General features: G+C 42.9%; 2 protein-coding genes across 3 annotated transcripts in view; one reads left to right on the top strand and one right to left on the bottom strand.

The window, feature by feature from the left end:
• LOC125109150 (interleukin-36 beta-like) overlaps positions 1 to 13449 on the bottom strand; it is a 190584-nt gene that overhangs the window by 124474 nt on the left and 52661 nt on the right. The gene's annotated exons all lie outside the window — the stretch shown is intronic.
• Positions 4326 to 10882, top strand: IL1B (interleukin 1 beta). The gene is made up of 7 exons (XM_047745828.1): positions 4326 to 4400; positions 4848 to 4912; positions 5468 to 5519; positions 7070 to 7274; positions 7809 to 7973; positions 9196 to 9326; positions 10090 to 10882. Exons 2-7 carry the CDS (start codon positions 4863 to 4865, stop codon positions 10297 to 10299), a joined length of 813 nt encoding a protein of 270 aa, XP_047601784.1. The 5' UTR covers positions 4326 to 4400; positions 4848 to 4862; the 3' UTR covers positions 10300 to 10882.

Genomic DNA, 13449 nt, shown 5'->3' with positions numbered 1-13449 from the left:
GGTCTCTGAGTTCAACAAAGTATGGTGTATTTTGATACCCTAACAACAAAATGTCTAAAAGAAAGGGGCACCTGGATGGCTCAGTGGGTTAAGCCTCTGCCTTCAGCTCAGGTCATGATCTCAGGATTGTGTGATGGAGCCCCACGTCGGGTTCTCTGCTCAGCAGGGAACCTGCTTCCCCCTTTCTCTCTGCCTGCTTCTCTCCTTACTTGTGATCTCTCTCTGTCAAAGAAATAAATAAAATCTTTAAAAATATATATATAAAAGAAAAATAAAGAAAATAATCCCATTTATAATAGTATCAAAAACAATAAAATAAATAGAAATAATTTAACCAAGAAGGTGAAAGATCTGTACACTAAAACTATGAGACATTAATGAAAGAAATTAAGGAAAACACAAATAAATGGAAAGATATCTCAAGTTCATGGACTGGAATAATAATAATAACACTATTAAAATGTCCATACTATTTAAAGCCATCTATAGATTCAAGGCAACAGTTATTTAAATTACAGTGGCATATTTTACAGAAATAAAAATTCCTGGGGCACCGGGGTGGTTCAGTCACTTGAGCATCCAACTCTTGATTTGGTTTGTATCATAATCTCGAGTCGCGAGATTGAGCCCCTCCTGTGCAGAGCAGGAAGCCTCCTTGGGATTCTGTCTCTCCCTCTCTCTCAGCCCCTCCCCTATCTGCTTATCCTCTTCTGGAAGGAAGGAATGAAGGAAGGAAGGAAGGAAGGAAGGATCCTAAAATTTTTATGGCACCAAAGACCCCGAATAGCCAAAGCAATCTTGAGAAAGAAAAACAAAGCTGGAGGTATCACATTTCCTAATTTCAAACTAAACTATAAAATCGTAATAATCAAAACAGTATACTATAGTAATGGCATAAAAACAGATACATAGACCAAAGGAACAGAATTGAGAGCCCAGAAATAAGCCCATGCATATATGGTCGGCTAATATTTAACAAGGGAGTCAAGAATACTCAATGGAGAAAAGATAGTCTTTCTAACACATGGTGTTGGGAAAACTGGATATTCACATGCAAAGGAATGAAACTGGAGACCCCTATCTTACATCACTTACAAAAATTAACTCAAAATGTATTAAAGACTTAAAAGTAAGACCTGAAACTGTAAAGCTCCTGTAAGAAAATATAGGGGGAAAGCTCCTTGACACTAGTCTTGGCGATGGTTTTTTTTTTAATACGGCAACAAAAGCAAAAGTAAACAAGGGGACTGTCACACTGAGATGCCTAACATCACTAATCATCAGGGAAATTCAAAATGAAAGGACAAGAGCTAATTGCTTCACACTTGTTAGAATGGATATCATCAAAAAGATAGGAGGTAACGAGTTTTGGTGAGGATGTAGAGAAAAGGGAAAACTAGAGCACTGTTGGCAGGAATGTAAATTGGTAGAACGTCTATGGAAAGCAAACAATATAGAGGTTACTCAAAAAATTAAAACTACAACTACCGTAGGATCCAGGATTTCCCCTTCTAGGTATATATCTGAAGGAAATGAAATCACTGTCTCAGGCATCTCCACTCCCACTTTCATTGCAGCTTTATTCACAACAGCCAAGACATGGAAACAACCTCAATGTCCATCAACAGATGCATGGGTCAAAAATGTGATATATAAAGGAATATCATTCAGTCATAAAAAAGAAGGAAATCCTGCCAATTGTGACCATATGATGGACCTTGAGGGCATTACACTAAGTAAAATCAGTCAGATAGAAAAAGACAAATGCTTTATTATTTAACCTATATGTGGAATTTTTTTTTTTTTTAAAAAGGCAAACTCACAGGAACAGAAAAGAATAGGAAGAGTTTGGTCAAACTTCAAGTTATACGATGAGTAAGTTCTGGGAATCCAATATACATACAACATGATGACTATTGTTAACCATACCATATCATATACTTGAAAGTGGCTAAGGTGTAGATCTTAAATGTTCTCACCATAAAAAGATAAATATGTATCTTTTTGTAAATATGTAAATATGTATATGTTTATATGTAAATATAAAATATGTAAGTATGTATAATTATGTGAGATGATGGATGTGCTGATTAACCTTATTGCGATAATCTTTTTGTGATATGTATGTATAGCAAACCATTGTGTTGTACACCTTAAACTTACACAATGTTTCTTTTTTTAATTACATCTCAACAGAGCTAGGGAGAAAAAACTAGTCAGATCACTCTTGGAGATATTAAGAGATACAGTAGCAGCTGGATATTCTTATAAAAACAATATTCCACTTTTCAAAGTTAAGAGAAAAATGATTTTAGGCAGAAAACATCTTATTTGCATCTTTTTAAAAGATTTTTTCTTTTTTTTTTAAGATTTTATTTATTTATTTGAGAGAGATAATGAGATAGAGAGAGCTTGAGAAGGGGGAGGGTCAGAGGGAGAAGCAGACTCCCTGCCAAGCAGGGAGCCTGATGCGGGACTCGATCCCAGGACTCAAGGATCATGACCTGAGCCAAAGGCAGTCACTTAACCAACTGAGCCACCCAGGTGCCCCAAAGATTTTTTATTTATTTATTTGACAGAGACAGAGAGAGATCACAAGTAGGCAGAGAGGCAGGCAGAGTGGGAGGGGGACGCAGGCTCTCCACTGAGCAGAGAGCCCAATGCAGGGCTCCATCCCAGGACCCTAAGATCATGACCTGAGCCAAAGGCAGAGACCCAACCCACTGAGCCACCCAGGTGCCCCATCTTATTTGCATTTTAAAAGGGGATCGTGGGGTGCCTGGGTGGCTCAGTGGTTTAAGCCTCTGCCTTTGGCTCAGGTCATGATCTCAGGGTCATGGGATCAAGCCCCGCATCAGGATCTCTGCTCGCAGGGAGCCTGCTACCCCCTCTCTCTCTGCCTGCCTCTCTGCCTGCTTGTGATCTCTGTCTGTCAAGTAAATAAATAAAATCTTAAAAAGAAAAATAAATAAATAAATAAATAAATAAATAAAATAAAAAGGGATCGTGACCCTGAAAGCTTGACTTATTTGATGTGGGAAACAAAGGCAGAAGAGAAAGTATTAAATTTCCTTACTACCTACAGCCCATTTACCAGTCCTTGAAACAGAGAGAGTAACATTCCTCTAGGGACTCAACTACCTCAATGTCAATATTTTGCTAAGGGCCAGACCCACCACCCTCCTCTCCCCAGGATCCTGTAAGTCTACTTTAACATAAAAAAATTCCTTTAAAATTTTCCTTTATCTTGAAACCCCTCAAGATATGTTTTGACAATCACCCCCCCCCCAAGCATATGGCCTGCTGATATACATTTGAAGGGTCTCGAGTACGATTTTGTTAGACAGTAATTAACGACCTTTTCCCAACAGTAGTTAGCCCCCTCAAGGTCCTGGAAACCTTATTTCCAAATCTTAGAGATTTACTCTTTCCCTAACCCCCTCCCAACTTGAAAGTATATAATGGGCCACTCCTCATGACCCCTGTGCAGCTCTTCCTGCCCACGGGTCCCGTCCCTGTGCTTTAATAAAACAACCTTTTTTCACCAAAGACGTCTCAAGAATTCTTTCCTGGCCATCAGCTTCAAACCCTACTGTTCTTTCCTACCTCATTATTCACAATCTTTTCAAATACATTCCCAATCCGGGCTTATTCATTCTTCATCAAGTATTGTTAGAGACTGCATGTGTAACTGGCTAGGGTACCAGCACCTGGTCTGAAAGGGTTGAATGAGCTTATCTGCAAGGTTCTCCCAGCCCCATCAGGAGCCTGAATCCCTGAACAACTATATATTTTCTGCCCCATCCCGGGAGGCCACCTGTCTCCCCAGAGGCTTCTGTAATTAACCCTGAGCTTCCAAAGTAGAGAACAGCAACCTCAGTTTAGACTGAAAGAGTTGCTGTCGCTTTTTAGACCCCTTAAGCCATCTCCAAGTGAGAAGTCTCCTAAATTTAAGTGCAACGCATGAGTGAGGGAGCCTGTTCATGCAGGTATCTGTGTGTCCTCCATTTTGTTCCAGAGACCCTAAATTAAAATAGTACTCTAACCTAGGAAAATCCTGTATTTTAATACTGACATCATTTGTGTAACAGTTGTCAGAAAAACAATATATATTTGCATAATGACACATCTGCAAAAATGTGTCATCATTCACTACCACTTGCCTTTCCATGGGCTAGACAATTATTTCAGTACACCCCTTCCCCAGATTACCACTGCTCCTCCTTTGTTTTTTAATTGGTTGTGAAATCAGTTAGCCAAAGGGGAAATTCTTAAGTTCTCCCACTTCTGCTTTTTAAAGAATATAAAAGTGAGGTAGAAATTGGCAGATGGCATAGGTCTTTGAGGCACAGCAGTCCACTCCAGGATTCTATTCACTCCAGCCAGTCTTCATCATTCAGGTACAACTTGAACTAACTCTTCTTTATGACTAGGTTCCAGTCAAGTCTCTCTATCTCTCCGTCTCTGTCTCTCTCTCTCATCCTCCCTCCCTCACCCTTCCTCTCTGCCTGAGGGCTGGGCTTTTCACAAACCTGCCACATATATTATAGCTCTGATTTGTGAAATGTTGTGGGAATGTGTGTTGCTTATGTAGCAGCTGACATCTGAGAGCTCAGGGTCAAAGTCTCTGCTCCAGATCTAACAAATACACTCCTGGTTTGGGTTTGGTTTAGCAGAGGTTTCCTCTGGACCCAAAGGAATGCTCTTTCATGCATTCACTCATTCACTTAAAGATTGTTCCTTTACATGCCTGCCATATGCCAGGTGCTGAGAGGAGCTCACATGTGAAGGCAGCCCCCATGGAGACTGGCATGGCAGGAGTCACTCATTTTCTCCTCTTTACACAGGTTTCTGAAGCAGCCATGGCAAGAGTACCTGAACCCACCAGTGAAGTGATGTCTTATGGCTACAGGTCAGTGGGGAGACCGAGACCAGCAGTGTGAGCAGAGCTCCTCTTTCAAGAGTGGAGTGTTATCTGTGCTTGGAGACCAGATTTGTCCTCCTCTGGTGGCAAGCCTCTTCTGGTGGCAAGCATGACTCTAAGTTAACCTGGTCTGAAGACAGATTTCCCACTGCAAGTTCAGCCTTTGGACCCATAGACCATCCAGATGTTGCTGCTGCAGGGGCTTCTTGCAAATGGCAAATAGGAAGAAAAGATTCCAAGTGCACAATACAGGGAACCTCTTGGCAAAGTTTGGCTTGAGAGAGAGGAAAAGCTCAGCGGGGAAGTAGGTGGAAGTCCAGTCTCAGGATCCAACAGGGAGTACCCAGGATATCCGCCCTGCCTCCTAAGGCATTCCATGCGTATTACCACAAAACCTGCCAGCAGCTTTCGGCAACTCTAAGGGACATACTATTTGCAGTTTCCTATTAATAATGAAAACTGTTTGTGGGGAATTTAAAAAAAAAAAAGAAAGAAAACTTGTCTGGGAGACATACTTGAGCAATCTCTCTGTTTTCATTACAGTGACAATGAGAATGACCTTTTCTTTGAGGCTGATGGTCCTGGAAAGATGAAGGTGAGACCATGGGCTTAGCTCACAACTCCTAGAGAGACTCTGACATGGGAGAGGCTCCAGGAAAAGGGTCGGGGATACTTTGTTTCCATGGTATTTTGTGATGGAAGGACTTTTACCTCTTCCACTGAGACAAACAAAGATGGAACTGGATGCTGACTTGGTCACTATACCACTGCCATGTCACTCATTAAGGCTTGGTGATGATGGCCATGCTTGCAGAGGGCAAGGTGGAAAGGCAGTGGTGATAAAGTTCGTTGCATCCTGTTAGGAAGGCAGACAAGGCTCCACACAAATTTGATTTTCCTTTTAGGAGAGGGTTCCACCTACGTACATCACTTAAGTCCTTGGGAACTAATGTATGCCTGTCCCCTTTAAAGGTAGGATAGTTTTTCCTCCCTGGGGTGGAGCTTATGACAATAAGATGTGGATTATGTAAACAAAAAAATGATCTTAAACAAGCCATTTCACCCTCTGAGCCTCTGAAAAATAAGGGGAATGAACCAGATGATCTTTGAGTTCCTGGCATCCTATAACATTCAATTATGAATTATTGTCAATGGTGGCTAAGTTTATCCCTGAAAATGGGTGTTTCTCTGACTCTCAACCTTATTTGGAGCCATTTTAAGGTTTGAGCTGTCTCCTCTTCTGTATGAGGCCTGATGACTTTCCAAGGTGGTACAGCCATCAACCTAGCTAGGTTATTTGGACAGATTAGCAAGCAGCTACCTTTCTCTGAGTTTTTTGTTTCCAATTCATGGCAGCCTCCCCTAGCCTAATAATCCAGTCCCTACCCTTGTAAAAAGTACATTTCTTTAAATGTTTTTAAAGCAGTCACTGGTTTACTCCAGCCTTGGGTGGGGTGTGGCTTCTCTGGCCCTTATCCCCACTGCTCCTTCCAGCAACTGGGCTCCCTCTTATTGGGAGCCTCAGCTCTGGTCAGGAACTTACGGTCACGCTCAGCTTTCCTCTGTGCACTTAGAGGCCTCTTTAACTGTCCTTTGAGAGTTCAAACCATTATCAACCTCACTTAAGCCTTCATCCAATTATATCCCCCTGAATAATGGGAAAGTGGGAACATATTTCACAAATAGTAACCACTTTTAAAGTATTTGTAGAATGTAGACCTTGTAGAGAATAATCAAAAACTTGTTGAATGAACATAGATGAATGGAAACTCTTATGCTCATCACTGCCATGAAGAATTAAATACATAGTGTTAGAGCATGAAGGATACAAAAAGACACAGAGGGTAAGAAGGTATACATTTATGGTTAGGTGGAGCAGTGTATAAAAAAGATAAATGAGGTAGATGGTTTTATTCTAAAAGAATACCATATAGGCTGGCAGAAAGCCCACAGTTCTGGTTTTGGGTCTGCCTCTAACTTGCCACAGACCCTTGGATAAACCATTGAACCTCTCTGGGCTTCAGAGAGAGGAGAGTTTAGCATTAGAAGCTCAGTTATCCCCAAGGCCCCTTTGGCCTCTCTGATGGGAAAGGAGGAGTTCTCTGCCCAACCACCTTAACACACTCTTCCTTGGTCTCTCCACAGTGCTGCTTCCAAGACCTGAACAATAGCTATCTGGAAGAGGAGGGCATCCAGCTTCACATCTCCCACCAGCTCCATAACAAGAGTCTGAGCCATTTCGTGTCAGTCGTTGTGGCTTTGGAGAAGCTGAAGAAGATATCTGTACCCTGCTCACTGCCCCTCCAGGATGATGACCTGATGAACGTTTTTCACTGCATCTTTGCAGAAGGTATTTACTGAGAACCTCGGGTAGACAGGAGACCTCGGGTCATTTGCTTCTCAGAGTCCATAACTCAGCAGTCAACTATTCTGCCCCAAAGCTGAAGCCTTTTAAAAGGAGAAGGCCCAGTAATGAGAGAAAAACAGAGAAGCCTAGACATTAAATGGATTATCTCTTTAGTTGAAACTATTCTTAAAGTAAGACCTCGATAACTATTCACATTTGCCAGTCACTCCACCAATCTTAGGCTCTCATTTGCATTACCTCCCGCAAGTCTCAAGATGTCCCCATTGGGCTAGTGTTACTGCCATTGCCACCTATGTGAGTAGCTCTATTGCTAGTCCATAACAAGCCCGAACCTACATCTCATGGTGCCAGGTCCAGTGTTCTCACATACCCCAGCTTCTCCCCACCAATGTTATAATCAAACTCTGGCTGTGCATGCTCGGATAGCCTCCAAAAAAACACAAATTCTGCTGCCTTCTATCATCTGGCCTGCCCTTCCAATTTTCTTCCTAACAACTTATATGCTCCACATTTCAGAACCCATCATCTTTGAAAAGTGTGATGATGACGGCTTTGTTCATGATGCACCCCCACGATCCTTGGACTGCAAATTCCAGGACATAAACCAAAAATCCTTGGTGCTGTATAACTCGTATGAGCTTCGGGCCCTCCACCTCAACGGAACTAGTGTGAACCAACAAGGTAACTGGGCGCATCTGGATTCCTTTCTTGGCCTCCAGGCTGCTTGCTGATTCTCCACATTTTTAACAAAGTAGAACAATAAGGCAAATTATGAACATCAATGAAAAACATTTAATAATGAACATGTAAGCTTTTTGTTTTGGTCCTAGCAATAACACCAGGTTGATGCCCTTAGAATGTTCATTTTTCAGCAAGAGATGAGACTCGGAGAAATTAGAATGCTCATTACACCCAGGACCATTGTCCAGCCAAGTCTTTGAATGATAGTGCAATGTCAGTGCTTCCATTAGAAAGGGGTCATTTGATGAACATGACCTAACGCCTGTGGGTTCCTTTTTCCTGTTGTTGAAGTTGAAACTAGAGTGTCAACCAGATAATGTGTCCATCCTCGTTCCCAGCCCTGCCCCCTTAACCCTAACATCCTTCCCGCCCAATACCAGATGGCTCCTTGTAGGGAAGTTTTACTGACAAGCAGGAACTTATCTCTCTCTATTGTAATGAGCAGATGTTTCAAGTGGAGAGCCCATTACTTGTGGAAATCTGCCTGGCACCTCGCCACTGTGGCTGAACCCTGTATGCAGGAGGACAGCCACAGGAGCAGCTGAAAGGAGCAGCCTGTTCTCTCCCAAGGCTGCTGACCTTGGGGAGAGGCATCTCAGCCAGGCCAGGACAAACCTGTTTCTTTCTAACTGGGTTGTGAGCATGACCTAAAGGCCCCCAAGTGAGATGGCCGTGACTAAGGAAAATTAAAATGCTATCTATTTGGAGCCACTTTTCCCAGCGAAGCCTCCCTCTCCAAGTTCCTCCCACTTGTTATTCCATGTTTCTGACACAGATTCGTGCCTGTTTTCTTTTGGGAGCCCTGATCTACTTCTTTTCTTGCCTTTCACATTGATCAAATTGTTCTGCCCACTTGGATGGGCACACCACTGGCCCAAAATGGCTTCCTTCCATTTCCAAAACTTAGATCCCCTAATTCTTCACTGCCACAGTGATGAGGCTCTAAGAAACCCCCAGACCTTCTTTAGAGAAAAGAAACAACCAACTAAGCCTGCTATTTTCTGTGGGAAGCCAAGTTATCCTATCTGTTAGGCCATGGAAACCTCAGTGCAGCTCCCACAGGAGGTGTTAATTGTATGAGTCCTGGGCTGGGAGTCCAGTGTTTGGGCCAGCCCTGCACTGCTGTGTGTTCCTGACCACAAGGCCCCCTTCCTTTCTCTAGCGGTGTTCCGCATGACCTTCGTGCAAGAGGATGAAGATAATAGCAAGATACCTGTGGCCTTGTGCATCAAGGAAAAGAATCTGTACCTGTCCTGTGTGATGAAAGATGGGAAGCCCACCTTGCAGCTGGAGGTGAGTGAGTACCAGGGGCTGAAGGCTCCCCGGGGCTCTTCTCAAACACCCTTAGGTCTCACTCACTTCCAAGACAACCACCCTTTCCCTGCCCAGGAAATTTGGGAGTAAAATACTTAATAATTTTGCATAAATGTAAATAAATTTAATTGTTAGATGCATGTAACTTTTACTCCCACCACAGAAAATTAGGTCATTTTGCTGATATTATTACATCCTGCCACTGCTACCACCCAATAGATGAAACAATGTTAGGGTTTGAAGGATTATAACATTGTTAAGGTTACTCCAATTGATAAGTGACACTTTGGGAAGTTAATCCATTCAAGGGAGCTGTCACCTGTCATCTCCTCCACTCCCCAAATCACCCTCCACCCTACCCCAACCCCAACCAGCTTTCCCAACAAAAGATTCATTTCTAAATTGAAGTCATTCTAGCCAGGGCCATAAGGAAAAATAGAGCAAAAGTCCTTGGAAACTAGCAACTCCTAAAGTTTTAATCCAATTTTCACTTTTTAATAAAATTTCCACCTATATTATGCTCCCTGCCATTTGATATTAAGTTTCAGAAAAGAGTAAGAGTTCTTTCAGTCACTACATAGAAAGTTGGGGTCACCAAGATAAATCAGGAGTCTGGATCCTGGTCCTATGCCTCGTCAGTTTCCTCTCTAGCTGAACCAGAGAATAACTTCACTAGAGTGTCTTCGTCTCTTCCCTCATAAAAATTCTTATTTCTGTTTTGTTTTGGGGGGTTTTTTTGCAGATGTTAGACCCCAAAGTTTACCCAAAGAAGAGGATGGAAAAGCGATTTGTCTTCAACAAGACAGAAATCAAGAAAAAGGTGGAATTTGAGTCTTCCCAGTTTCCCAACTGGTACATCAGCACCTCTCAGGCAGAAGCAATGCCTGTCTTCCTGGGAAATAACAGAGGTGGTCACGACATAACTGACTTCACCATGGAACTCTCTTCCTAGAGACCTGTACCCAGAGAGTCCACAAGTGCTGAGTAACTCTTAGTGCTGGTGGAAAGGGAATAGAAGGGTTTAAACGTGACCTCAAGCTGAACTTCACTCTCTAATCGGTGCACAGCTGCCTTCCCTGAATCACTGCTAATAAGATCTCCTGCCTACCAACCAGGTGGAAGAGCCCGCTTTTCTCGGGGCCAATCCTCAGACCCCCTCTGCTGAGTCAGGTCCCTCTCATCATTTCTGCTCACCCGAAGCCAGCCTGGCAGAGGCCGTTACACGTTAGGTGCCAAGAAACCCTCTGTCCTTTAAGCCCAGCTTCTGATGAACAACCACTTAACTATTTATTTATTTATTTATTTATTGGTGGGTTATTCTATTTAAGTCAAGAGGGCCAAGAAGCATCAGTGTCTGTGAAAGAGCCCACTCTTCAAGAGCTATGAAATGAATTTAATTTGCACTAATGTGCCATCTTTCTATCAAGTCCTTTCACCAAGGCTGAAAAAGATATAAGCTCAGATTGTTTGAACAGGAATATTTATGAATGATTAAGTATAATTACACTGCTTCAATGATTCTGAAATAAACTTCACTGAAAAAAAATTTTTTTTGCCCATGTGGTAATTGCCTTTTCTTGAATCTGACACAGAAGAGTAAAGATAAATGGGGCCATGAGAATTCGCCTTGGGAAACTGGAAGCCCACTCCTCATCACTGAGCATGGCAAAATATCTAGGAACATCACTAACCAGCAAAGACAAACCTACCTATCCCATCCCTTCATTTCTGTTTCTCTGCAAAAGGATATTTGGTCCACAAGTTTCACCTGAAAAATAGGATCAGCTAAAGTAAGGCAGGAAGTGTTGGGAGTAACCACTGTCAACAATTTCTCTACTCATTTATTCAACAAACGTTTATTAAGTAAATCCTATGTACTAGGAGCTGGGAGTACAGAAACAAGATAGGTAAGGCATTCCTAGTTAGATAGGAGAGGCAGATAGACACAAGTAAAAATAAGGCAATGTGGCAAATAGAGGTAAGTTAAAGCATGAAAGAAGCAGCCAGGAGGACAACATCTACTGTGAAGGACAGATGGTCAAGGAGGACAGCATGAGTCAGACCGAAAAGAATGAGCAGGAGTTCCTCACAAAGAAGGGAAAGGGTTCTCTTAGTACTGGGACCAGTGTGATCAAAAGTATGGAGCAAAAAAATGAATAATAAGGGGCACATGGATGGTTCAGTTGGTTAAACAACTGCCTTTGGCATAGACCATGATCCTGGAGCTCTGGGATCGAGTCCAGTTTTGGGCTCCTTGCTCAGCAGAGAGTCTGCTTCTCCCACTGACTTCTCCCCTCTCATTCTTTCTCTCTCTCTCTCTCTCTCATTCAAATAAATTAAAAATCTTTTAAAATTTTTAAATAAAAAGTGAATAATAAATGATGTAAGGAGTAAACTTTCCAAAATTGCAGAAGTCACCAGAAGCAAAGTCAAAACACAAAAACAGTCTAGGGAAGAAATATTTGTAACCTCCAGTAGGAAACACACCATATCATCACAGCTCCTACCAGCTTTCAAGGAGATCCCATATACCTGGAGAGTAGGAGGCAAGTGCTTGTAAATTTGAGTCCATAGGGTTAGGGTACGGCTTATCCTATATGCTTGGGCTGGAGTAAGCCAGTATCTGCTGGGGGAAAGGCAAATGATGCAACGATACGTGGGAGCGCATCTAGTCTGAAAAGCAGGTTGGGGTGGGTGGCTGCTACATCACGGTCAATGACGGAAGCGTAAGTCAGTGTGTCTTCTGTACAGATGTCCTCTCTGCCCCCATTCCTATCCCCCCATGCAGCCTTGCTGAATTATCCACAAACATCTGATTGAACTGGAAGCCAGGGTGAGAATGACCTAGAGAACTGGTGTGACGCCCACCCAGGGGTATGGGACCATAGTCAGAGCCTCCTCCCAGTTCCATCACATCTTACCCACATCCTGGCTCCTAAATTGACATTTGGACACAATCCAAGTGATTAGATTCCCCCCCCACAGGAAGTCCAGAAGCAATGTTTTTCTTATTTGTATGATTGTTTGCTTACACAAAAAATCATGAAAATTAAAATCCCTCTCTGAAAGCAAGTCATAAAACCATGAAATGAAGTACGTGGACCAGGAAAGGAAGGTCTGGGAGGAGCAAGGATGGTGCCAGGGCTCTAGGCAGCTCTCTCAAAACAGGGACCTCCTTGCTTCTGAGAACATCGCACCTTCTGGCAAATAGGGCAGCTGGAGATAGATGGGTCCAGGTAAAGCCTATCTTTGGGCAAGTGGGGCCCTCTGGGGACCAAGGTGTAAGGTGTTCCTGGTATTCAGCCACTCCCTTTCTTGACGAGAGCTTCCACATAGGCTGTTTGAAAGAATCAATGCTTCTCTTTCTCTCTAGCCCCTCCCTACACCCAAACCCATCAGGTCTCAGAGCCAACAAAAGGTATGACATCCTTCATCTGTCAGGGATGAGAAGTGTGAGCCAAGGGAGTCCTCCCAGCCACCACCTGAGCATCCTGACACTGCCATTCAACCTGAAGAAGCACGTAGCCAGAAGGGTCCACATGATTTGTATGTGAAGGCTGGGTTTGAATGAGTCCTTGGAGCAGAGGGATATGCGGAATCCAGATACATATAGGAACATCTACACACACTGTGATTTGGCTTTAAAATATAACATACCAGGAATACCTAGAAGAGACGTCAAGTGTGGGGGCTGAGCCTCAGTGCCCTCCTAGCCACAGGGATAAGACTTTGGTCCCAAGTATGTAATGTCCTGTTGATGCACCAACCATCATGAACCTAACTTCTAGAGCATCAAGTCCAATTCCCTCCCCAAAGACCCTTCCAGGGCCCAATACTTGTAGAATGTTGGTCTTCCAATGTTTTAGTTTATAAACCACCTATGAGAGTTTTGAAAAACTATGACCTCACCCCTTTGCCAACATACATGTTTAAGGTTAAAATCTAAAATTTTTTGTAATTTTTTTAAAGATTTTACTTATTTATTTCACAGACAGAGAGATCACAAGTAGACAGAGAGGCAGGCAGAGAGATGGGGAGAAGCAGGCTCCCGGTTGAGCAGAGAGCCCGATGCAGGGCTTGATCTCAGGACCCCAAGATCATG

This window comes from Lutra lutra, chromosome 9 (assembly GCF_902655055.1).
Source record: "Lutra lutra chromosome 9, mLutLut1.2, whole genome shotgun sequence".
Lineage (NCBI taxonomy): Eukaryota > Metazoa > Chordata > Mammalia > Carnivora > Mustelidae > Lutra > Lutra lutra.
Note: the sequence above shows the minus strand (reverse complement) of the source record. Positions and strands in the feature narration are given on the sequence as shown.

Bases quoted from the DNA above. Each gene is read 5' to 3' on its own strand.
- IL1B (XM_047745828.1), top strand. From the start codon at position 4,863: ATGGCAAGAGTACCTGAACCCACCAGTGAAGTGATGTCTTATGGCTAC. The intron at 5,520-7,069 runs GTGAGACCATGG...GTCTCTCCACAG, and splicing joins ATGGTCCTGGAAAGATGAAG to TGCTGCTTCCAAGACCTGAA. The intron at 7,974-9,195 runs GTAACTGGGCGC...TCCTTTCTCTAG, and splicing joins AACTAGTGTGAACCAACAAG to CGGTGTTCCGCATGACCTTC.